General features: G+C 43.9%; 1 protein-coding gene across 2 annotated transcripts in view; it reads right to left on the bottom strand.

Annotated features, from left to right (window-relative positions):
• GABRA2 (gamma-aminobutyric acid type A receptor subunit alpha2) overlaps window positions 1-25,665 on the bottom strand; it is a 140,882-nt gene that overhangs the window by 46,399 nt on the left and 68,818 nt on the right. For both annotated transcript variants that reach the window (XM_054989924.1, XM_054989923.1), the window contains exon 3: window positions 14,072-14,139. In XM_054989924.1, the coding sequence (XP_054845899.1) occupies window positions 14,072-14,139 (68 nt within the window). The remainder of the gene's footprint in view (window positions 1-14,071; window positions 14,140-25,665) is intronic.

The following is a 25,665-nucleotide window of genomic DNA, read 5'->3' as shown; positions in this document are numbered from 1 at the left end:
GGTAGGGAAACCGCTTGGTGCGAGATTTCGCGGCAGAATTCCAGGCGTATGCAGCCGAAGTGTGAGACTGGACTGAGTCGGTGAAGATTGAGTTCTTCTGTGCTGGCTTGAACCCAGACCTGGTGGCCAAGGTCATTGTCCAAGAAGACCTGTGCACCCTTCTGGAGTGGATTCAACTGGCGTGCAAGATTGAAAATAGGGAGCTGGTCATGAATGTGCTCCGTCTCCAACATCAAGTGGGCCAACGGTGAGGAATTGCAGAGTAAAAGGGGGAGACAAGCCTCAACAGAAAGGGCCGACCACTCTGGCTGAAAAGGAGAGGAGAATGAAACAGGGTCTGTGCCTAAAGTGTGAGGGTGCCGGCCACTTCGTCATGGAATTCCCCAGCATGAAGAAGGCTCTCCCCGAGAGAAAGACAGGACCCAAGCAAGACTTGCCTGGCTGTCCTAAGCCAGAAGTAGTAGCATTGCAAGTCAGCGAGGAGGTGGCAGTGGTAGGAGTGAGGGGAGGACCCAAGAGTTCGGGGTCCATCCAGCTGCGAGGGAGAAGAGGAGCAGCCGGCGGGAAATGGTGGAGACCTTCTGTGAAGGGCACCAGCCAGCATGTCTGAGAGGAGCCAGTGCCTCCTACGGTGAGGCCAAAAGGAACTTTATTTTTTTCCCTGTCATCCTAGTGCACCCACAACAAGGAACCCATATCAGAGTTTCAGCCTTGATTGATTCTGGATGCAGTCGAGATTTTATTGCTCCTGTCCTAGTTACGGGACTGGGACTTGACCTGGTGAAGCTGCCAGAGCCTCTCAGGTTTGAGCAAATGGACGTGGCCCCCATGAAGGGAACCCCCTGTATTTACAAGACTGAGTTGACCCCAGTGGGGATGGGGAGTCACTGGTAGGAGAGAGCTTTTGTAATAAGCCCTGCTGCAGAGTTCCCTGTGGTGTTGGGAGTCTGCTGGCTCTATGACCATGGCCCATGCATACAATGGAAGATGGGCCGACTGTGTTTCCCAGCTGAGGATTGTCGGAGACACATGTGGAAGCTGAAATGGGGTGCCACCCCCACTCCCGTGCCTGAAACAGTGACTCACAAGGGAGGAAATCGAGGAAATCCCCCGAGTACCAAGATCTATGCCAGGTCGGAGGAGAACTGTGGCAGTGTGAAAATTACTGAAACACAATAAAAGAAGAGGGAAGTGACTTTACCGGGGGGAGGAAAGTTAAAGGAGAAATTCTAAGCAACTATTTTAGCTGACTATTATATATAGTATTAAGTATTAGAGGTGTTATTATAAGAATTATAAGGATAGAAATTAACTAATTTTATTTCTGGCAGATAACTGTATAACGGAGAAACTATATAATCCAAATAGAATGAATATAAGATATGTAGAAGGAAGTAAAGAATAACATATAGAGTATAAGTTAAATTGATTGACTTATATTGAACGCATATAATGTTTATAGAAGTACTTAAAGTCATGTAGAATGAGGGACAAATTGTTTGTCCCACATTGATGAGATTAGAATGCGTAAGGTAGAGTATAGAGTACAAAAATTAGATAAAAGATTATTATTATTAAAGAATATATGCCAGGAATGTAATATTTAGTGGATAAGTTAAGTGGGAAAGGGAATAGAGATAACACTGTGTTATAATAGATAAGCTTAGAAAAGAGCGAAAGTATATGTTTAACAGAATAAAATAAGTTTGAAATGAGTAGGGGAAAATGGACAAGGGGTTGGAAAACTGTTGGAAGTCAACAAAAGGGGGGGAAAGGGAGGGGGTTAGAATTGGAATATATAAAGGAAATTGACTGTAATGAGCATAATATTGACTTCTAATCCAATAAAAAAATTTTATATAAAAAAAAAAGATCTATGCCAGGTCTTCGATGAAGGGGAGGTTGATGAGCTCCCCCCTCACAGAGCCACAGACTGCACCACTGAACTAATCCCCAGGCAAGATGTTCCCAAGGAGAAGCTGCACTCCATAAGCCCAGCCAAAAAAGCGGAGCTTCGCAAGTTCATTGACAAAAATCTGGAGAGGGGTTTCATTCAGCCCGCAAACTCCCCTCATGCTGCCCCGGTATTGTTTTGCAAAAAGAAGGATGGGGGCTTGCAGCTGTACACTGATTACAGAGTAATCAAAGGGGTTTCCATGTCAAATGCCTACCCTCTTCCCCTTATTAGAGACTTGCTTGGGGAGGTGGCTAAGTGGGAAATCTTTACAAAACTAGATTTAAGAGATGCTTATTTCAAAGTGCACATTAGGGAGGGGGATGAAGGGAAGACAGCTTTCAACACTCCTCTGGGACAGTTTGAGTACCTCATTATGCCGTTCGGCCTCCAGGGGGCACCTGGGGTCTTCATAAACCTGATTAATGAAGTTTTACATAAGTACCTGTACAAAGGAGTGGTTGTTTATCTTGATGATGTGCTGATTTATTCTGATAACTATGACTCACATGTGAAGTACTCGTTATGAGAACAAACTATATGTCAAACTGTCTAAGTGTGAGTTCCACAAGAAGGAATTGGACCTCCTGGGCTACAGACTCTCCCGGAGGAGACTGGGAATGGACCCCACCAAAATCCAGGATGTACTGGGCTCCTAAAACAAGACACCAATTACAATCATTCTTGGGATTTGCCAATTTCTCCAGCCCCTTCATTAAGAACTTTGCACAGACTGCACTGCCATTGACTGATCTATTAAAAACTAAGGGAAAGGGGCCAGACGTGATCAAACAAAGCACTAAACTCACTTGGAACGATGAGTGCCAGCAGGCATTTGAAAGATTAAAAGCTCTATTCACCTCCGAGCCCATTCTGTGCCACCCAGATGAAAATTAAAAAAAAATATTGTACAAGTAGATGCCAGCAACGTGGCAATGGGGAGGGTGATTTTACAAGAGGGCTTAGAGGGCAAGCTGCACCCCTGTGCTTATGTCTCTTGGAAATTCTCAGAGGTGGAGACGCACTGGTCGGTGTGGGACAAAGAAGCAGCAGCCATCAAACCAGCACCCTCCACCTGGCGACACTGGCTAGAAGGGGCAAAGGTACCTTTTGAGGTGTGGGCTGATCATAAAAATCTAGAAGCCCTCCAATCCCCCCGAAGGTTGGGTGCGAAACAGCTCCGGTGGGCAGAGTTATTTTCAAAGTTTAAGCAGCTCCTAGGGAAGTAAAATTTTCTGGCAGATGCCTCCCACAACATGAGAGTCAGAGAGAGGAGATTATAGACACTATGTTCACACCAGCCCAGCTGAGAGGAGTGGTGATAACACAACGACAAGTGCATGAACACCTTTCAACCCTGCCCAACTCCTGGCTGGAGAAAGTCAAAGCAGAACTGGAAAGGGAGGGGGAAGAGGCTTTGCAGGATCCTCTTGTGAAGGGGGAGAATGGATGCTAGTATAGAAATGGCAAATTGTATGTACCAGAAGACCTTCATAGGGAGCTGCTGAAAAAGTGACAAGATGACAAACTGGCTGGACATTTTGGGTTTGCATTTAATCCAAAGGCAATTCTGGTGGCTGGTAATGAGGAAAGACATCTCCCAATACATGACTACTTGTCAGGTCTGATTGATGGGGAAGAAGCAGGGAGGTAAACCCCTGGGACTGCTACAACCGCTAGAATGGCGCCCCACCCTCGACCTTGGTCTACAATCTCTATGGATTTTATTACTCCCCCCTAGTAGAGGGAAAACTATTATTCTGGTGGGGGTAGACTTGTTTGACAAGCAAGCCCTCTTTATACCCTGCTCTAAGCTCTTCATGGTGAAAAAACTGGCTAACCTTTTCATGCAGAACGTGGTGCATTTACATTCTTTTCCATATAAAATAATTTCTGACTGTGGGAGCCAGTTTGTTGCCAACTTCTGGCAGGAGCTTATGAAAGTAATAGGGATTGAGCAGGGGCTTAGCTCAGCGTACCATCCTGAGACTGATGGACAAACGGAATGCACAAATCAGACTCCAAAACCCATGGTCCTTTGCTTCAGATTCCATTGGGAGTAGAACTTTTCTCCATCTTTAACATTCTACCCACCTGTGTGGCTATTAGAAGCCGCCATATGGTTGAAAAAAAGGTGTTTCCATGGTAAATTTCATAGCCATTAACCAATAGTAATTTGGTAACACTTAATTCCCATTTCTTGGCAACTTCAACAGAGAATATATACTGGAAAAACAAACAAACTGTGTTCACATCTGTAATGATTTCAAGTAAATGTGTGCATGTATCTTTAAATGCTTGGTGTGAGATAGGTGAAGAGCGGGGGTGAAAGAGAGGGATGAGTGAGTGATATGATTGGTTGATGACAGAGTGTGGGCGGAGTGAAGGCAGTTGAGACTGAGAGTGGAGAGCAAAATAGTCAGAAGAAAGCAGGCTGGCTGTGCGCTGCCTGAGTATATTGAAGTATTTATGAGAGAAATAAAACCTGTGTGGAACCTGAACTGAGCACGTTTGTGAAAGGACACTCAGTCAGGGAAAGAGAGGCCGGCTGTGAATATTTAATATTTCTGTGAATAGCAGCCAGAGGAAAGCAGGCTAGCTGTGTGCTGCCTGAGGAGTTTTAAGCATTTCTGTGAGAGAAATATAGAGCCTAGAGAAAGAGGCTAACTGTGTGTGAAGCCTCGGAAGAGATCTGTGTGAATGAGTTTATAGGAAGTAACTTTTAAGAACCGTGAACTATCAAACCGATACACTTCTTGACTAAATAAAAGTTTATTTTGTTTTGTTATATCCCAGTGTAGCTGTCATTGCTATATCCCATTCCTATCCTCAGGGCCACATAGAACCACGAAGGAGCCTGACGCTTAGGAACGTCACCAAAGGGAAAACCTAAATAAAAAATATTGGAATATAATATTCCTGGTGGCAGCAAACTACCCAGAGGGTGTCAAGGGAAAGATTAAAGGCAAAATCTACCCATGAGGAAGTAAAGGGTCGTAACAATATCCACTACCACCACCCCTTTATCCATATTTTGAAAAAAATGCTATAAATTTTTCTAACAGAAAAATACTGCAATTACAATGTTAAAGTGGTATTTAATGTTACATGTGTCTACTTACAATCATGGTGATTAACAATTTTAGAGTTTGCTGTCTTGTTTTTCAGTAGTTTCGCATTAGGGAAAGGAACAGTTTTCTTTCTTTTTTTTAAGTGGACACAGCTTCTCCTCTCCAGCTAATGTCACAATGAATTTACATCACTGGCCTCTTTGTAATTCTTTAGGGCTTTTCATCACAACACCGAGCTTACACATTTCATAAAAACAGCCGTGAGACAGCTGAATCTCCAAAAGTGCAATCTGCTTTATTCTTGCTCTTTGGCTTCCTTTTGTTAGTGCCCATTATTCTACATAATGAAGTTGAAAAATCATCTCCACTGTATCTCTCCCAACTTTCACCTTTGACACAACACATTATTGCTAATGCACTTCCCTAAACGTGCAACGCAGCTGTTAAAAGGAAGTCTGGATTTGGAAACAAAAGGAGATACCTGGGGGGTTTCAGCAGAGTCTGAAAGGCAAACTGCATACTACCCCCTGTGGCCAGGTGTAATGAAGTTTTGACAGCCACTTATCTTTTGTAGAATACCTGTAATGTGCACTTTCAGAGGAGGAGGAAGCAAAGGCTTAACTATAACCCCACCAGTCTGTTTTTCCTTGTACCCACTCATCCCCAAGTCTCTTTTCCTTGTGGTGTTCTAGAATACTGGAGAGGAGAGAAGCTAGGGAAATGGGGACTGAAAGGGGGGCTTAAGCATATTGTTTCCATTTTGAACAGCTCTTTGAGAAAATTGGCTATTTGGGTTACTAAAATAACTCTAAGCGTTGTTTGCTAAAATTCAGCCTCATAGAGGAGCAGTATACAAGTGCAGTCATTGTTATCCCATTAAAAATGTTAAATTCATCTCCACAAGTCTATGTTAGAGTTTATTTAGGTCTCAGTACATTATTTAGATATAATTAAAGCACACTGTTCTGTAAGATACGCCTATCAGGCTACCTGATGCTGGATCTATGGAGCAGCAGGAGGGAAAAAGGGGGGAATCTGTATCATCACATTAGAGTGAGCTTCTGGTTAAGACCATAGAGATTGGGGAAATCCTAGAGTGTCCCAGGTGCAGTGACATCACTTCCAGGTGATCATTAGATGTGATACCACAGGGTCTGTGACATTCCTCCTGCCTAGGCTTTGCTCCCCAAATGCTCCTGGGATTTTCCAGCAGAGGGCTGGTTGCCTTACCTAAAAAACACACAGCATCCATCATCTTCCTTTGTGGTGACTGTGGACAAACAAGAACTCTCTATATTTCCCACATATTATTGATGAGTAGGAGAGGAAAGAGCAACAGAAATGAGCAAAATCACTTAAGGACCAAACTAGGAGTGTTGGAAGCACTGGAAACCATTGGACTGAATACTAAACTAAACTAAATACTAAACTAAATTGGGGAACAGGGGGCCCTGAGGGCTGACATGGGGTGGGGGGTGGGTGGGGAGGAAGCAGCAGGAGGCAAAAATCAGAGGAAATTGCCATTTCAGTTTGGATAAGCGCTATTGTGAGGTCTACTTTTACCTGATACAAAATCCAGTTTGTGGATTCTTTTCACATCTCTGTTACATTGCTCTGTGATCCAGAAACTAAAATCAAGAGCTAAAACAATGCAAATGAAAAGGCAGGGATAGGAAAATAGTGGAGCTTATTTTCAATGCTTCTCTCTGAGTTTCTTAGGACATACTGAACAACAACATCATTCAATTTATATGCCGCCCTTCAGGATAACTTAATGCCCACTCAGAGCAGTTTACAAAGTGTGCTATTATCCCCACAACAATCACCTTGTGAGGTGGGTGGGGCTGAGAGCGCTCTGGAAAAGCTGTGACTGACCCAAGGCCAGCCAGCTGGCTTCAAGAGGAGGAGAGGGAATCAAACCCACTTCTCCAGATTGGAGTCCTGTCGCTCTTCACTACTATACCTAACTGCAGGCTCCAAAATAGGACGGAGCTGAAGAAGTTCAAAAGCTGCTGTTTCTGCAGTGAGAAAAATTTTGCCCTGTCCCGCCCCCCGCCCCTTGCTTTTTTGAGAGCTATACTGCCCAGCTATAAAATGTGTTTTGAGGGGATCAAACAGCATTGTTGGTGTAAGTTTCAATTGTTGCTTGCCATAGTATGTCCTCCTTTATTTATGTTATATATGAACCACCCACCCTTCCTTGGAGCAGTATTTTAGATTCTCAGCACCACATGAGGTAAGTGCTGAGGGGTTTTTCTGAGGACTCCTCTCCTAAAAATCTATGTGAGCGTTATTGAAGTTGAACACCCACACAGGAGGTGAAGTTTGCCTTCGTAGGCAAATTCTTTCTCCCACATTTTAGAGATTAAGCTGCAGGTCAACTTGGTCCTACAGTGAGGCGAGAAAGTTCCTTCTAACTGTAAACATTGTCTCGTTTTTACTTTGCAACTAAGTTGTAGCCTTGGAAGAAGAATTTTTCAGAGAGGTTCCAAACCTGTAACAGAAGTGTGGCTCCAAGTATTTAAGATGTTTATATTACAGTAAGATCTGACTCTCCTGTCACTCAGTGCCATGTATCCTGGGAAATGTAATTCTTTTATTCTGTAAACAATTCGCATTAAGGATATATAAGGTTCTCTGATATAACTGGTCTTGCTGCATATGATGCAAAACTTCCTATTAAAAAGGACAAAATGGAGTTGCCTAGAAAAACATACAGCATTCCCACTGTAAAGAAAAGCAACATGAATTTATTGAGAAAAGGAACTATTTGAAGGTATTAATATCCCATTTTTAAATTTGTGTGCAATCTACATATGAATTCAGTTCTCTCAATTAAAGATATATCTTACATATAATTTACAGTTTTGCACTGTAGCTTTAGAAACAGGCTATTCTACATTGTCTGTGTACAATGCTTTTAAAAAATAGAAATAAAAGGCATGTGCTAGGGCTATTATGAATCACTAAGACTGGTAAACACATTGAACACTTTTCTATAGCTGAATACTTATCTGCAAACAGTCCTGCAACTAATGGTTGTGGCTGTCATTTTGAGGCAGAATTTCATTCCCATAAGGGTCCTCTTGAGAGCTCTTGTTTTTGTAAATGCTAAACAGGATTACATTCTCCATTGCTCTCTTTTGGGCCCATTTACACCCAAGCAAAACATGTGTGAAATGCCACCAAGTGCATTCTCCACCTATCTCTCTAGATTTAAAAAAAAAGTTTCACACTTATATGCATTGGAAAAATCGAGCCAACTGTTCCCAATCAACGAGTCTATTAAAATAAATGCAATGCATTGTCACATAGAGAAAATCCTGATATAACATTAATAATAACATTCAATTTATATACCACCCTCCAGGACAACTTAATGCCCACTCAGAGTGGTTTACAAAGTGTGTTATTATTATCCTCACAAGAATCACCCAGTGAGGTGGGTGCGGCTGAGAGAACTCTGAAAGAGCTGTGACTGAACCAAGGTCACCCAGCAGGCTTCAAGTGGAGAAGTGGGGAATCAAACCCAGTTCTCCAGATTAGAGTCCTGCCACACCAAACTGGCCCCCAAAAGGCCATATCACTTAAGTAACCTGCTATCTTTATTTTTTTTTGCATAAACTAAACTTTACATATGCTCCAACAGCCAGCATTCTATTTGAAATGCCTTATTAAATTCAGTATGCGTTGTTTCAGCAGGGACTGCTGAATCTTCCAATAGCAAAAACTACCTTGCACAAATTGAAATAGTGTACCGTTTAATGCTTGTCAGGTGAAAACAAGCACACCTGAGTAATGAAAAGGAACTTATACGGTTATTAAATACGTGCATTTCTGTACACACAGAGAGAACAGACCATTTTGTAACAAAAACTACATGTGACTAACTTAATGACTAGATGTAGTACAGAGCTGTATTAGGGACCATCGATGTGTTACTCAAATAGGCAGTCTCCTAATTAGTTAGAAGAATTAGCTTAAAAGAGAAAGCAGGAGGGGGTAACTAGGATTCTCCACATATGTTTACGGGGATTATTCTCTTAAGATAACTATCAAAATAGGCCAGGCAGATGTTCAACTGGAAAGGTTTTTTTTTAATTAAAAAAGAAAAAAAGAGCAATCACACAAAGCACTCAAAGCACACATATAAGACTAAGAGAAAACCAGGGAGCAAAATGGGAGAAAGCAGTTTTGGGGAAGGTGATAGTTAACAGCAGGAGTTTTGGGGGGTATTTTTAAAATGGCCTGTTTTGGCCATTTTGGGTCCATTCTAGACCAACTTGGGCCTGATCTGGGCTGTTTCAGGCCTATTGTGGCCATTTTGGGCCAATTTAGGGCCCAAAACGGCCAGGATCAAGCCGCTGACGAGAGAGGAAGGGTTCCCCCACCCAGCAGTGGCCTGTTCCAGGCCGACTCGGGCACAATCCAGGCCGTTTCAGACCCGATTGGGCCATTTTGGGTCCATTTCAGGCCCAAAACAGCTAGGATCCCCCAACCGGCAGGGGCCTGATCCTTTGGGGCACCTTTTAGACATTTTGGACCCAATGGGGCCCAAAATGGCCAGGATCGAGGCTGAAACAGCCAGGATCGGACCTCTCCCAGGTGGGGGAATACTTCCCCATCTGGCAGGGGCCCAATCCTGGCCATTTTGGGCCCTTTTCAGCCATTTTGGGCCAGGGCCCAAAATAGCCAGGATCGGGCCTGAAACGGCAAGGATGGGGCCTCTGCCTGGCAGAGAAACTCTGCCCCACTCGGCAGCAGCCCAATCCTGACCATTTGGGGCTCAACCCTGGCCATTTGGGGCCCCTTTTGGCCACTTTGGCCCCAATTGGTCAAGTTCGCCCCCAAAATGGCCAGGATCAGGCCTCTGTTGGGCAGGGGAACACTCCCCCACCCGGCAGCGGCCCTATCCTGGCCATTTTGGGCCCAACTCAGGCGCAAAATGGCCAGGATTCAGCCCAACACTGCCAGGATCGGGCTGCTGCCTAATGGGGTAGTGCTCTCTCGTGTGGCAGCAGCCTGCTCCAGGCCGTTTTGGACCATTTCAGGCCCATTTCAGCCCAATTTGGGCCATCAACGGCCAGGATCAAGCCCTAAATAGATAAGTTCAGGCCACTGCCAGAAGGGGAATGCTCTTCCATGTGGCAGCGGCCTGTTCTGTCCTGATCCCGGTTGTTTCGGGCCTGTTTTGGCCCAATTTGGGCCCCGAACAGCCCGGATTGGACCCTAAACAGCCAGGTTCGGTCCGCTGCCAGGAAGAGAGTACTACCCCATGGTGCAGCAGCCCGTTCTGTGCTGATTCAGACCTGATCTGGGCCTAATTTAGCCTTATCTAGTCTGAATTGGGGCCCCCATGGAGAGTGGGAGTGCTCCCTGCCACAGCCTGCATGATGACAGCAGTTCCCGGAAGTGATGTCATCGCACAGACACGGGAAGAGCCGCTGTCTGTGTGTGTGTGTGTGTGTGTGTTTCTGTGAGCTCCTTGATGTGCACCTCACCCTCCGAAAGCAAGCAAAAAGGACAACCAGCTGTGGATTCAGGCCACAGTGCTAGGGAGTGGGAGATCCACTCTTTCATTTCCAGCAATTGAAACTGGCCAGTTTGTGGTACTGTGCAAACTGCGCATATTCTAGTTTTAGTATTAATGTTAAAAGTTCTACCTGCCTATGCTGAAATTAAGGATGAGCAGAACTCAGGGCACAACAGGCTTCCAAAATGGTATAGAGACAAAATCCACTCATACCTAGTTATTATAAATCCATTACTTGTTCTTGGTAAAGGTCCTTCTCCTACAGCGCAGTTCTAAGGAGGAGGGGACCAAAAATGCCCAGGAAGCCAACTAGGAGTTAAGACAGCATATCCTGGACTGATGCCATCGTAACTCCCCCTACAACGGCACAGTGGCCTGGCACCATTCCTCCTGGGTTCCCTGCCAGTGCTCAGCCATGCCAGCTGGGCGTGGGTGTAACCGGGCAAGGGCTTGGCAAGGGGGCTGTGCAAGAGTGTGCAGGGGGAACTCTATAAACTCCAGGGTGTCTTTCACACTCGTACATGGGATGAGAGCTGAATCTTGATCATCAGACTAATAATCCCTTCTGACATTCCTATACAGCTAACCCATCCAGAGCCATGGCTCGCTGAGGCCCGTGGGCTCACTGACAAATAAGAAGGAGCTGAGGAGCCAGCTGCCCCAGGTTGTTTGTCAGTGTGAGCCCCCCCAAAGCACCCCCCCCAAATGTCCCATGGCTCCATGGCCAAGGCCTGGAGGGGGTGTGTGCCACGTGCCCAGGAGCCAGCATGACCCATGCCCACAGCAGAGGCAGCCACCCAGGGACCCATGCACAACTCCAGTATACAGGGGGCACCCTGCAGCCCATGCTGGGGTCCTACTCAGACCACTCGTGGTAGGATCCCAGTCCCAGACAGGGGCAAGAGAGTGGCTGTGGGCCAGGATGACTATGAGCTCGCCCCTGCACCCGGCCATTGGTGTGTCAGCCCTTGCCATGACTGGAGCATGGCTGAGGTCACGGCTCGCCATGCACATGTCCCTTCTCCCCTTCCATGCAGGTTGTTGCCAAGTTCATGGCTGTATCATCCCCCCGCCCTGCAACATCCCATGACAAATGCCTCTACAGCCTAGGATAAGGAGTGGACCCACAGCCAGCCTTTGGCCACACCTCAGACCCCAGACACCTGTGCAAGGCAAGGCTCTCCCAGCTCTGACTGATGTGAGAGCAGCCACAGTTCCCATCCCATAGGAGCTCTCAAGACAATGACCCCATTCTTGGCAGCTCAATAAAGTCTGTGTAGAAGAAGAACTCTCACCAGTGGCTGATACTAGCCCCTCTAACTCTCAGTCCACCGTAGGGTAGCCCTGCATTACACCCCTGAGGATGATCCTTGGCTCTGGGTTGCCTGTCAGTCCCCTGTTCCAAATGAGACCATTAACACCTAGAGAGTACTGAGGGGGGGGGGAGGTGGAGGAAGGGCCAGAGCCCCCCTTGATTGGAGCAGCCACATGGAATACTGGTCTGGGGAGATCAGAGTGCACATGCTGTGGGGCAAGCATGACCCACTCTTGGTCAGTACTCGCTGGGTTAACATTCCTAATTGGACCTGTCCAGGTGGCTCAGTGGCCTTGAGAATGCCAGGGGGCATGGGCCTGTAACCAGTCCAGCCCCCACATCCCAAGCCCATGAGGAGGATGTGGGGATGTGGCTGCGAGGACCAGCAATGTCCCCCCTCCATCATGGAACGGCCACACTGTTCAACGGCTGCCATGCCAAAGGCGCTTCCGTACCCACTCCCTACATGCCTGTCACTGCGGTCTGCTGCTGGCTCAGGTGAGCCACTGGCTGGGTCCCCATCGCAGGGCTCCTCCCTTGGTCTCTCCCCTGGAAGCCACCCCAGGGGCAGTGGAAGCTGCTGCTGGGTAGTGATGCTGCAGAGCATGACACAGACAGCCATGAGCTTGGCGACCACTATGGGCTGCATTGCTCACTGGCCTCCCATACGGTGCAGGCACTGGGACCACCTCTTCAGCTAGCCGAGTACCCTCTTGATGACCATCGATGTCTGCCAGAGAACTTAGTTGAAGGTGGCATGGTCTACTAGCTTGTCTGATAGATATTGGGGGGGGGAGGGGCTGGGGAGGGGAGAATCCCACAGACTCAACCTAAACATATGGAAAAATAAAGAGGTCAAGTTACAGAGTAAAATATTAAAATAGGTATTTATTATCAGTGTACATGAAGTTAAAAACAAATTAAAAACATAGGGCCTGAATAGCAGGCTACATACGTATGTTAACCAAGAGAAGGCTTCCGTCCTTATACTAAACACCCCCGTCCCCGAGAAGACGTTTGTTAACTCTAAATATTTTCTTATTGTCAGTAAATGGTTATTATATTTTCTTCCTGCATACCATACGGTGTGGATGGCTTTTGTCTATCAGCACGTTCAATTAAACCTTTAACCCACTTGGAAATTAACTTTACCTTTCCACGTGACACTCATGGGAACAGTGTTATAATTGGCCTTGAGTCTCATGGACTCGTCGATGGCAACCTTCTCGAACTGCTGGGTTGCAGTTTACTTAAAAGGCATGTCCTATGGCGTCTGCGGGGTCTTCTGTCTTCAACTGTGCCTGACGGACCATGCGGCTATAATTGGATTCTGTTAGTCTGACACCGGGTCAGGCTGGAATTTTCATTTCCAAGGTTGAAAGAGTAATTACTACCTGTAACAAATCCGTAAGTGCTACCTTGGTATCTTAAGACACGTGCCTTATCCTAGACGAATAGTGGTGACTCTTGATACGATAAAAGAATGCTCATTATTTCTGTGGAAATTAAGTATTGTATATTTACTCTGTATAAATGCTACTTCATTGCCATCTTGTGCAATTTCTGGAAATGCTAAGGCAGTGTTTTACAACCATGCCATAGATTAAATTAATTTAAATTTAAATTTAAATTAATTTTAAAAAAATTAAATTAATTTTAAAATTTAAATTAATTTTAAAATTTAAATTAATTTTTCAAATTGCCAATTACCCCTTCCTTTGAAAACATTTTCAGGCTGGAAAAAGTTGGTGGTGGGGACTGCAATTCAATTACTGCTAAATTACTGTCAAGAAAATTTATTTGTGAAGAGCCGCTGTGTGTGTGTGTGTGTGTGTGTGTGTGTCTGTGTGTGTGTGTGTGTGTGTGTGTGTGTGTTTTCTGTGAGCTTACATCATAGGGAAAAAAGTGAAGCATACTTCTTGTGGTAAGAGTGGTAGTAGTAGTGGTAAGAGAATGACTTGCCTTCTGTTTCAAGCTCCCTGAAAGATTACCCATCAGAAATTTCAGTTACTTTCACCCCAGCCTCCACCCCTCACAGTCAATGATTTAACATAGTCTGGAGCTCCTGCTAAAGCAATGGAGGTACAAGGCTGGATGGGAGAATTACTGGGAAGTGTGTACCTCAGACAGATCTGCGGTGGAAGAATCACAGGGCATATAAGCAATAATTAATATAATGTCTTACTTGGGAAACTCACCATGTCTGTATCTGAAACTGGGCCAAAACTGGTCACGTAGATGTTTGTAAAGACTTCAGTTGTGCTGTCTGGCATAAGAAAAGAAAAACAAAGTATGAGAACGTGCTTTTCCTTCCTTTTGTGCCGACTGAGGTTTTGTCACTAAGTATAACATGAACAATTGTCGTATCACAATATAAGCAATTTGTTCAGCATGGATGACCACTTCAGAAAGATATCGTAAATGGGGAGTCTGTTAAAACCCATGCCATTGGTGTTGCAGGCAATTAACGTAACTGGAATATCATTTTGCCTGAACATGGATGGGTACAAAATCAGAACCTGGATATATGTCACGCTTGCTGTCTGGTGTTGCTACTCAATGGGCTTAGCCTGGAGTAACTCCGTTTAGGATTGCACTGTTAGTCTTTAACTCCAAACATGAAAAGTAGGGTAATATGCCTTCTAACATGTTGCAGATAAAAATGGGGACACTGCACTGTGCGAGTGGATAGGGCTGTGGGAGAGTCTGGCAGACAATAGTAGAGTCAATCCAGACTCAAACTGTAAGCAGGCAATAAACGGCAAGCAAGGAGGTAGGTCCAAATGACAAAAGCAGCAAGACAATTCAAAGGCATACAATACATATCCCCAACGCACATGCATTTATTCCATTTGGGGGACACTGGCCTGCAGAGGAACACTGAAGCATAGCAATAAGTGATTAGTCCAACATCAGTTTCTGAACCTGCGGCATGGAATTCTTGTGCAGAAATAACAGTTAAATAACAATAAAGCATCTTTAAGCATGGGCCGAGTGCTTTTCTCTCACTACTGAATTAAAGTCTCCCCACACACTTCCTCTTCTTCCCCAGTTCCCCCTAAATCGTTTAATGTTTGTGGTGACCTAAGCAGGGCTTTGTCCAAAAGACTGTTTTCCACACGATAATGGAGCTCAGGAAGGAAAGCACCTGAGAGCATCTGCAAAGTGTATTTTTCTCACCCCCTAACAGCAGTTCTATGCCTTTCCATATACATACAATTCAAGGTCAGTTTGCCTCTAACCAGAGAGGTTTACAAAGGTAAGATGGCATGCAGTATCAGCTATGTATGCTATGCAGCTCCTCTGTGATATTTATCAATACGGGTGACATGCAAGGCTTGACCACGTCATGCTGATAGAGTTTTTCGGGTTTTTAGGTTGTAAAAGTTACTCTTCCTTTCTTCATCCTTGAACAAGAAGGCCAAAATGAATGAGATGTGTTGATCATTGTTAGAACGACTTATAAAAGTCTGATTTTCTACCAAACTAGCTCTGGACACAAAGAAATAATGCCTAGGGGGGGAAATCCCATTGTGAAAATTTTGTCAATTGGAGCAGGCTTTGAAGAGCATGGGGTTGGCCTATGTGATAGCATCAATATAAACTGGCCACAGCCCTAGTTGTGCACGCGGGGAACAGATGTCCGCTCGCCATTCTTTGGTATGCGGCGTCCCTCAGGGGGTGATTCTCCGATGCTATTTAACATCTATATGCACCCCCTCGCACTGTTAGCCAGCAGCTTTGGGCTGGGTTGTCACCAGTATGCAGATGACACTCAGCTCTATCTGCTGATGGACGGCCAGTCTGATCTCGCTCCGGATTCCTTGGCCAAGGGTATTGAGGCTGTGATGGCATGGTTACGTAAGAGTTGCCTGAAACTGAATCCCCTGAAGAGGGAGGTTCTATGTCTGGGACGTGGGGTGATCGAGCTGGGGACCCGGCTCCCAGCCCTCGACGGGGTACAACTGAAACCTTTGTTGATGGTGAGGAGCCTGGGTGTGACCTTGGATGTCACACTTTTAGTGGAGGCCCAGGTCACGACCGTTGCCAGGTCTGCCTTTTTCATCTTCGACAGGCTGGGCAACCGGCACCCTGTCTTTCGCCCCAGGACCTGTCTACAGTAATCCATGCAACAGTCACCTCCAGGCTAGACTACTGCAACTCACTCTACGCTGAGCTGCCCTTGGGCCTGACCTGGAAGTTACAGCTGGTCCAGAATGCAGTGGCACACGTCCTTACTGGAACACCAATCCGAGCACACATTTATCCTGTGCTGTGCCAGCTGCATTGGTTCCCAGTGGAGTTCCGGATCTGGTTCAAGATGTTAACCTTGGTGTTTAAAGCCCTTCACGGACTGGGACCCGCATACCTGTGGGACTGCCTCTTCCATTACATCCTCTGCAGGGTGTTGCACTCTGTAGACAAGCAACTCCTGGTGGTCCCCGGCCCAAAGGACATCCGTCTGGCCTCAACCAGGGCCAGGGCTTTTTCTGCCCTGGCCCCGGCCTGGTGGAACGCTCTCCTACTGGAGATCCAGGACCTGCAGGACCTGTTACAGTTCCGCAGAGCCTGTAAAACGGAGATGTTCCCCCGGGCCTTTGGCTGAGTGCCAGTGGGTGTCCCCCTTCTTCCACCTAAGACCACCCCTTTTTCCGGAACTGCCCTCGGCCATGTGCTATGCCCATATATGGACTCTCAATTATTTATTTAAATAGCCTGTGCCTGGATATTTTAATGATTATCTTAAGATTATTATTGATTTTATAGTTTTATGATTGATGTACTGTATTTTATTAATGCTGTTAGCCGCCCTGAGCCCATTTGTGGGGAGAGCGGGGTATAAATCAAATAAATAAATAAATAGTTATAACCTCTGAATCTCTAAGGTTTGGAATTCAGTGAAATCTGCTTTCCCCTTTTTTTGGCAAAGCTCTGGGTAAGAAGCTTTGAAATATGACATTTTTTCTTAAAGTCAACTCAGGTAGAATGGGAGTGACATGTAAGCTTATATAGGACTGTTTTCTCTGGGGTATGTCAATGTTCTGTGTATCTATTAATCAGTGTTTGGTTTTATCAGATGTAGAGTGATCATATTATTTTTAATAAAAACTCAATTAATATATTTATTGACTAGGAAATACAGGACTCTACTTTGAACCTGGAACAAATATATAAACCTCAATATCTCCCTTAAGGATTGGAGGCTGCCCCCTGCAAAGTTACTAAGCAGTGCTGTGACTTAGTTGCTAATGCATTGCTTTAATTAAGTCAAAGAGGGTTGAATCACCATGTGATTATTTAAAGTAATGCTCTGACACAGGTGAGTCCAAGTGATTGCTAGATATCCCTTCCAGAAACCTCTCCCATCCGCTCCTTGTATTTTCTCTTTTTGACCTGTCTCAACTACTTCACAAAACAAAGATGCATTTTAAAAAACTATTTATCAGTACACAGATAGAAGAAATTTCAGATGCATAATGTTTATTTGCTGTGTATAGCATCTTGGGAAAAAAAAAAACCTTTCACCAACCTCTATTCTCCTTCATTCCCCATCCTTGGAAACTTCTGTTGTAGCCCCTACTTAGTTTATTCAATCTCAGTGGACTGGAAAAAGTAGCAGCCAACAATAAATGTATCTTATTTACACTTAATATTTTGGATGGAGAGTTCAGAGGCTTATCAAATTAGCAAATTCACTTAAAATTTATCTACGCAAGTTTATTTGCATGACTTAGTTAGCAAATCCTAAGTAGGTTTACTCAGCCCATTTTATTAAATGGGGATTACTCCCAAGAAAGTTTTCCTCACACTCAACTTACTTCTGATTTTCTTAGCAGTCAATCCTCAAGCACTGGAATCAGTTTGGGTATGCTTCTTCCGCACATCTGCCCTCCCTCAGCATTTTGACAGGTGTAGAGTCTGATTATTTTGTTCTACACGTGCCTTAAATAATCAGGATTTTCAAATGAGAGTGCTGTCATCAATGATGGCATCATCGGTGATGTCACAGCAACTCCCCCCTCTTTATTTTTGTGCATGCTTATACCACTGTATTGATAAAAGGGCAGAATTTTTTTTAAAAGATTGAAAATGAACACCCAGCCTGTCCTTGAGTGGGAAAGCCTGAAAGAGGAGCAGCCCTGCCACCCATAACTAAGTTCTCCCTCCCCACTCAATCCAAACCAGACAGCAGCACCAGAGCTGGTTCAGAGCCAGGAGGCGAAGGTGGCACTGGTGGGGAAAACTGACTGGGACAGAGCCCCAGAGTAGCAGCAGCTGTCTGCTTTTCTAACTTCACTGATTATTTTGGTGCCAGAAGGGGCCACTGCTCCCGACCCCCCCCCCCAAAATTCTGTGCCACCAGGGCTTCTGCATCATATTCTGAGATGAATATGATGATTAAAAAAAAACAGAAAACAAAACCGGGGAGGGGTTAATGATGACAGATGTCCAATCATTGAAAAGTGTGTTGGAAGTGGATAGGCGTGAACAGAACAAAGGAAATTGAAAGAAACATTATGCATGAGTTAAAAATTGACTCAAAATCAGCTTCCAGAAAAGATTCAGGTAAAAGTAGTCTCAAAAGAACGGGGGGGGGGGAGTAGGGAAAAGCAGTAGAACTTGAAGTGAAAACTAAAGGCAAAAAAAGAAGCATGCAGAAATCAAGAGACAGAACTGACAAAAAAACATGCAGAAAACATCTCAGCCTAGCCTACCTCACAGGGTTGTTGTGAGCATAAACATGGAAGAGAGGAGAACAAAGTCACACCGGGTCCCCACTGCGGGGAAAGGTGTAATATAAATGAAGTAGATAAACAAATAGTATAATTATGTGATGAACAATTGTAAAGTTGTGCTTTCTTGTGAGTTATGACAATCTGGGCAGCACAGGTGCATGTATACTACTCAGGGAAGAAACATCTTTGTGATACTTATTCTATGCTTTAGCTACCATAGAGAGCAATCCTAAGTAGATTTACTCAGAATCCAACTTATGCCTATTCAATGGAGTTTAGTTTCAGGGAAGCCATTTAAAGATTCCACTGACAGACACTTTATACGGAGCGAAAAGGGAGGGAGAGGAACTTGCTTTAAGACTTGAATATTTGCAGGACTCTACACATTAGAGCAGCCCTAATTGAACTGGGGCAATTGGAGAGTAAGAAAGCATGACTTACAGAAAATAAAGTAGCCTAGAAATCAATCAGATTTTAAGCTTCTGAACTTTAAGGTTTTTCCATAATCACAAAAGCATGAGGAAGTTTAAAGTCCAGATAGTCCCTCTAGACATGTGGATCCAGTTGTCCCAGATAACACCTTTCAAGAGAAGTCATTGTAATGCTTTAAGCACTGTGTGGTTTATTGGTGACAAGGAAATTGAGGGATATGTTATTCATCTGTTACTTACAAAGATCCATGACACACAATTATATGAAGAAAGTATAATTATGAATACTTCATAATATGGCTGACGTAAGGTACTGTCATAGGAAAAAGATATGAAATTCAGTAAGGCTGGACACTGAAACTTTATGTTCTGATAAGAATAAACTACCAATAAAGAAACTACCATGTATATATCTTCTTTGCATAGTAGAGCAACAGAAATGTAGAATCTTGTCAACGCATTTAATCTGATTTGTTATGTGCATATTTAAAAATATGTATTTTACTATACAAAATTAGTTTATAAGACTTAATCAAATACTCAAGGGTTGAATGTTCTATTGTTTAATTGAGGGACTGAGGGCTGGTGGGATTGTACATTGTTATTGCTGGATGGAAAGATTATTGGCAGCTATTCGAAGACCAAGGAGATTGGCTAAAGTCAAGAGAATGACCAAAGGTATGAGGATAGCCAAACTTGAACTATGCTCTGAAGATGAAATTGAATTAATAGCAAATAAGGTTCTATCGTCTATCTCACAGGCCCTGATGACAGAACTAGTACAAAACACTAAAGATATAGTAGGAGGGATCCAGAAAGAAGTCCGAGAGTTGTCAACACAATTTCAAAAAACAGTTGAGACATTCTCTGGAATTAGAAAGGATATATAAAATTAAAAAGACAGATTTCAACTGGATTGCAAGAAATAACAAAAAAAATGAGGAAAACAAAGTATTCAAGAGATAAAAGAACTGAAGGAGTCACAAGACCATCTTGAAGCTTCACAAGCACAACAGGCACTGTCCTTAACAGGTGCTGAACAAAGAATAGAGATGCTAGAAATCCAATTAAGGAGTAAAAATTTGAGATTTTGTGGTATTCCAGAATCAAAAGGGACCAAAGATCTTGAGACCGAGTTTTGAAAGTTGATTCAGAACTATCTGAAAGTCCAAAGAGGCTCCCCAGAAACTGAACAAATCCTTAGAATCAACTCGAGATACACAGCTTGACATAAATTCCCAAGAGACATACTAGTCACCTTCTCACAGAAGAAAATAAAGGACACCATTCTTCAACAACATAGGAAAAAAACACTGGAAGTAGAAGGGAAAGACATACAAATATTTCAAGATTTACCACCAAAAACAATAAAAAAACCAAAAAGAATTTGGGACCCTGACAACAATGTTGCAACAGAAAAAAATAAGATACCACTGGAAAATCCCTTGTGGACTGGAAATATTCCTGAGTCAAGGCAAAAAAACAGTAATATCAGCTACAGAAGCAGAAACTCTATTACAAGAATTGGAATCAGATAAAACCAATCCAACATAGAGCTCAGACGACACCAATTCCCCAAACAGAGAGAAGGAAGGAGCAATAAGCAAACAGAAGCAGAAAAAGAAGAAAAAGGGGGGGGGAAGGAAGAAAAATGAATAGGCTTAGGATAATTTCAGCCAATGTGAATGGATTAAACTCTCCCTCCAAAAGATCAAGAGCATTTAAGAAGAACTGGCAATACAAGAAGAGATGGGGAAATATCTACAAGAGATACCAATTAAAGAATTCATGACTGAGTATAGAATTATTTTAAATCAAGCAATAATGGCACAAGAGATAAACTCTGCAATTAAAATGTTGAAGACTGCAAAATCCCCAGGTCTGGACGGGTTTACGGCTGCTTATTATAAATCTTTTGAGGATATATTGGCAATATCTTTGCAATGACAAACGAGATACAAAGCAAGAAGGTCTTACCACCGACGTGTTAAGAAGCAAATATAACTTTAATACAAAAAGACAGAAATGGCTCATTAATACCACAATCATATAGGCCTATCTCTTTATTGAATGTGGACTGCAAGATATTTACAACAATAATGGCTCAAAGATTGAGGAGATGCATTTCAGAAGTAATACATCAAGACCAAACAGGTTTTGTCCCTAAGAGGCATATGCAAGAGAACATTAGATATCTCCTCAGTGCAATTAAATATTCAAGGCAAGGTGAAAAAACTGCATTTATATTTCTTGATGCTGAAAAATTGTTCAACAATGTTTCTTGGAAGTTTCTTATGAAAGCACTGCAAAGAATGAATTGTGGGAATGAGTTTCTGAACTGGATTCAAAGTATTTATACCAAACAACAAGGTGCAATCATAGTGAACGGTTCATTTACGAAGAAGATTGAAATAACAAAAGGAACACGACAGGGATGCACAATCTCACTATTCTTTATCATTGCGATCGAAATTTTGACAGTGAGAATCAGACAAGATCACAGAATTGCTGGAATAAAGACGGGGATAGAGATATATGAGATGAAAAGCTATGCAGATGATGTGGTTATATCAGTGACAAATCCACATATTTCTCTGATTTATGTAATGGAACAAATATTAAGATTTGGGCAGCATTCCAGATACAAACTGAATAAGAAGAAAACAAAGATATTGTTTCTTTCGACAAGGAAAGAGGAAAGTGAAAAAATCAGAAATATAATGGACTGTGCTATTGCTACAAAGCCAATAAAATACTTAGGGATAAATGTATCATCACGAAATGAGAATCTTTATAACGATAATTATCAAAAAGTTTGGACAAGAATTATGGAAGACTTGTAGAGATGGAAAAAATTAAATATTTCATGGCTAGGAAGAATTTCAGCTGTCAAAATGAATATCTTACCCAAACTGAATTTTTCATTTCAAATGATCTCAATTTATATAGAACAAGAGATCTCCAACAAGTGGCAGAAAGTAATAAATGACTTCATATGGAAAAAAGGAAACCAAGGATAATATTCAAAGTATTATAAGATGACAAAAAACGAGGGGGATAGGCTGCACCAAATATTAAATTGTACCATTAAGCAGCAGTGATCATTTGGACAACAGACTGGATTACAAATTCAAGGAGTAGAAGAATCAAACTGGAGACAGTGGACGCCAAAGAAGGCATTCATAATTATTTATGGATAAAGAAATCATGGGAAAACATTCATAAACAGGATGGGACCCATATTATAAGAGACTAGTATCAAAGCCCGTTGCGAGGGGAAAAAACAATAGGCTCTAGAAAGAGGACGGTGGGCAAGTGGGCATTGCTGCCTCCTTCATGCCTAATTGCGGCCGGGTGAAGGGGGGATGGGCATTACCTCATGCTCCGCTCCTAATCCTGGCTAGTGAAGGGGGGAAGGCATTTCCTCCTGCTCCAAGCCTGATTCCAGCAGGGTGAAGGTGGGGGGTGGGCACTGCTGACTGCTCCACTCCTAATCCCGGACGGGTGAAGAGGGGTTGGACATTGCATTCTACTCCACGTCTGATCCCAGCTCAGTGAAGACTGGGGGGGGGCATTGCCACTGGCTCTGCTCCTGATTCCATCTGGGTGAAGGGGGCTGGCATAGTTGCCTGCTCCACATTAGATCCTGGCAAGGTGAAAGGGGGCGGGCATTGCTCCCTGCTCCATGCACGATTCCGGCGTATTGAAGGGGGAGCAGGCATTGCCACGTGCTCCACTCCTGATCCAGTCTGGGTGAAGTGGGGAATGGGCATCACCTATTGCTTTGCATCTGATCCCACATGGGTAAAGGGGGCGGGCACTGCCACCTGCTTCATGTCTGATGCCACCTGGGTGAAAGCAGGGGGTTGGGCAATGCCACCTGCTTCACTCCTGATCCCAGCTGGGTGAAGGGGGTAGGCATTACCACCTGCTCTGTGCCTGATGCCGTCCGGGTGAAAGCAGGGGGTGGGCAATGCCACCTGCTTCACTCCTGATCCCAGCTGGGTGAAGGGGGTAGGCATTACCACCTGCTCTGTGCCTGATGCCGCCCGGGTGAAAGCAGGGGGTGGGCAATGCCACCAGCTTCACTCCTGATCCCAGCTGGGTGAACGGGGGGTGCTCATTGCCAAATGCTTTGCATCTGATTCCAGCTGGGTGACGGGAGGGAGGGCATTGCCTCCTGCTCCACGCCTGGTTCTGGCCAGGTGAAAGAGGCAAGAATTGCAGCCTGCTTCACACCTAATCCTGGCTGGTTGAAGGGGGATGAGAATTGCCACTTGCTCCGCATCTGATTCCAGGGGATTGAAGAGGATGGGCATTTCCACCTGCACCACTCCTGTTCCTGGCTGAGTCAAGGAGGGAGCAGGCATTTACTCTGGCTCCATGCCTGATCCTGGCTGGGTGAAAGCAGGAGCAGGCATTGCCACTTGCTTCACTCCTGATCACAGCTAGATAAAGGGGGGGTGGGCATCACCCCCTGCTCTGCTCCTGGTCCCAACTGAGTGAAGGCGGGGGGAGACATCACCAACTGCTCCGTGCCTTCACCCAGCTGGGTGTTGGTGGACGTGGGTATTGCCACCTGCTCCGCTGGGTGAAGGTGAGGGGTGGGCATTTCCGCTTGCTCCACTTCTGATCTCAGCTGGGTGAAGAGAGGTGGCATTTCCTCCTGCTCCACTTCTGATTCCAGTGTGGTGAAGTCGGGGGGGGGGGGCATTGTTATCTGCTCAGCTCCCAATCCCAGCTGGGTGAAATCTGGGGGCGGACATGGCCACTTTCTCTGCTCCTCATCCCTGCTGGGTGAAGGCTGGGTGGGCATTGTCACCTGCTCCACTCCTTATATCAACTGGGTGAAGGTGGGTGACATTGCCACCTGCTCCACTTCTGATTCCAGCTGGGTGAAGGCGGGGTGGGGGGTGGGTATTGCCACCTGCTCTGCTCCTGATGCCAGCTGGGTGAAGTCTGAGGGCGGGCATTGCCACTTGCTCCGCTCCTGATCTCAGGTGGGTGAAGGTGTGGGGTGGTCATTGCCACCTGCTCCACTCTTGATCCCAGCTGGGTCAAGGCTTTGGGTGGGCATTGCTGCCTGCTCTGCACCTGAACCCGCCGTGGGCTTCCTGCCATGCCACGCTCTCTGGAGGAATGGGCTTCTTTTTCTGGGCTTCCCTCCACAGCAGCGCCCTCTGGTGGCACACCTAGGTAGGAAGTGAGTTGTCTAGAAGACGCTTAGCCTTTTATAAACTAGGATGGACTGCTTAAAATATGGTTCCAATGTAGAAACAGACTGAGTCCACCAATCTCCCCACTGATGTCTCCAATTAATGCCTACTATGATGTAGCCACGAGAAATAGTATTGATTAATTCCAGTTATGGATTGATTAATTCCAATGATGGATAAAGAAGGAAACATAAAAACTTGGCAAGAAATTCAAGCTCAAGGCAAAAACATTTCATGCCTAATATATTACCAAATGATATCAAGATTAAAGGAACAAATCCTTAAAGAAGATGGCAGGCTGAGGGAAAACTAGATCTGAGGCATCTCTTGCGGAAGATCTATAAAATATTATTGCAATACCATACAGAAACGGAGTAAGTAAAAACTTGTATGATAAAATGGATGCAGAACTTCAGAGAAACTATCTCAGTGGACATGGGAAAGTTTATGGACTAAGGACATCAAATTTACAGACTGCCAGTGAGAAAGAATTGGTATAAAATGTTTCTTTAGATGGTACAATACTCCCAAATATATTGTGAGAATCAGTAAGGGTTATAGTGGACATTGTTGGAAATTTCAGAGTATGGATGCAACAAATTTATCATATGTGGTAGACCTGAAAGAAATCACGAAGATATTGGATAAAGATACATGAAGAGATGCAAAAGACCTTTAAACTTAAATTTCAATTAAATCCGAAAAGTATGCTCTTAAATATCCGACCAACTAATGTTAGAAAACAACAGGGAGACCTTTTCATTACATGGTAATGGCAGCAGGAGTACTATTTGCAGCAAAATGGAAAATAGGTATCTGCTCTGATGTGTTAGAGCGGAGACATAAGATTTATTAATATGCATAAATGGCTAAACTGACTGCCTATTTACATAATAAGATAGCCGAATCTGGAGGGAAATGAAAGGACCTTTTTAATTATTTAGGCAGAAATTAATTGATATAGAAGTTTGCAAAACTAAAACTAACCAAGAAGAGGGAAGGAGGGAAGGAGAATTATGATGTATCTATGCTTAAGTATAATAAATTTAGAATATTTTTTGTTTATTAGGTCAATGTAAATTTAAATGTATTGCTTGTTTAACTTTTAAAACCATGCTGTATGTACGGTTTTTGCAAGATTTTTTAGTCTCAACACAATTTTCAATCTAATATCTGTATAATCTCTTATTAGCACTTTTTATTTTTACATCTTATCTTTTTAAATAAGGAAACATAATATAAAGAAGATAAAACAGGGAAATGATTAATCAAAAAGTTGATATTATAGTTTGTGTAAGTATAAGTAATCAAGGAGGGGGGAGGAAAGCTATTATACAATGATATTTAGTTATGACAAATTCTGCATTTTTTTTTATATTAGTTCAATCTAATTTTAAAGCAGTACTTG

This window comes from Eublepharis macularius, chromosome 10, assembly GCF_028583425.1.
Source record: "Eublepharis macularius isolate TG4126 chromosome 10, MPM_Emac_v1.0, whole genome shotgun sequence".
Lineage (NCBI taxonomy): Eukaryota > Metazoa > Chordata > Lepidosauria > Squamata > Eublepharidae > Eublepharis > Eublepharis macularius.
This window is presented reverse-complemented; position numbering and strand designations above follow the sequence as displayed.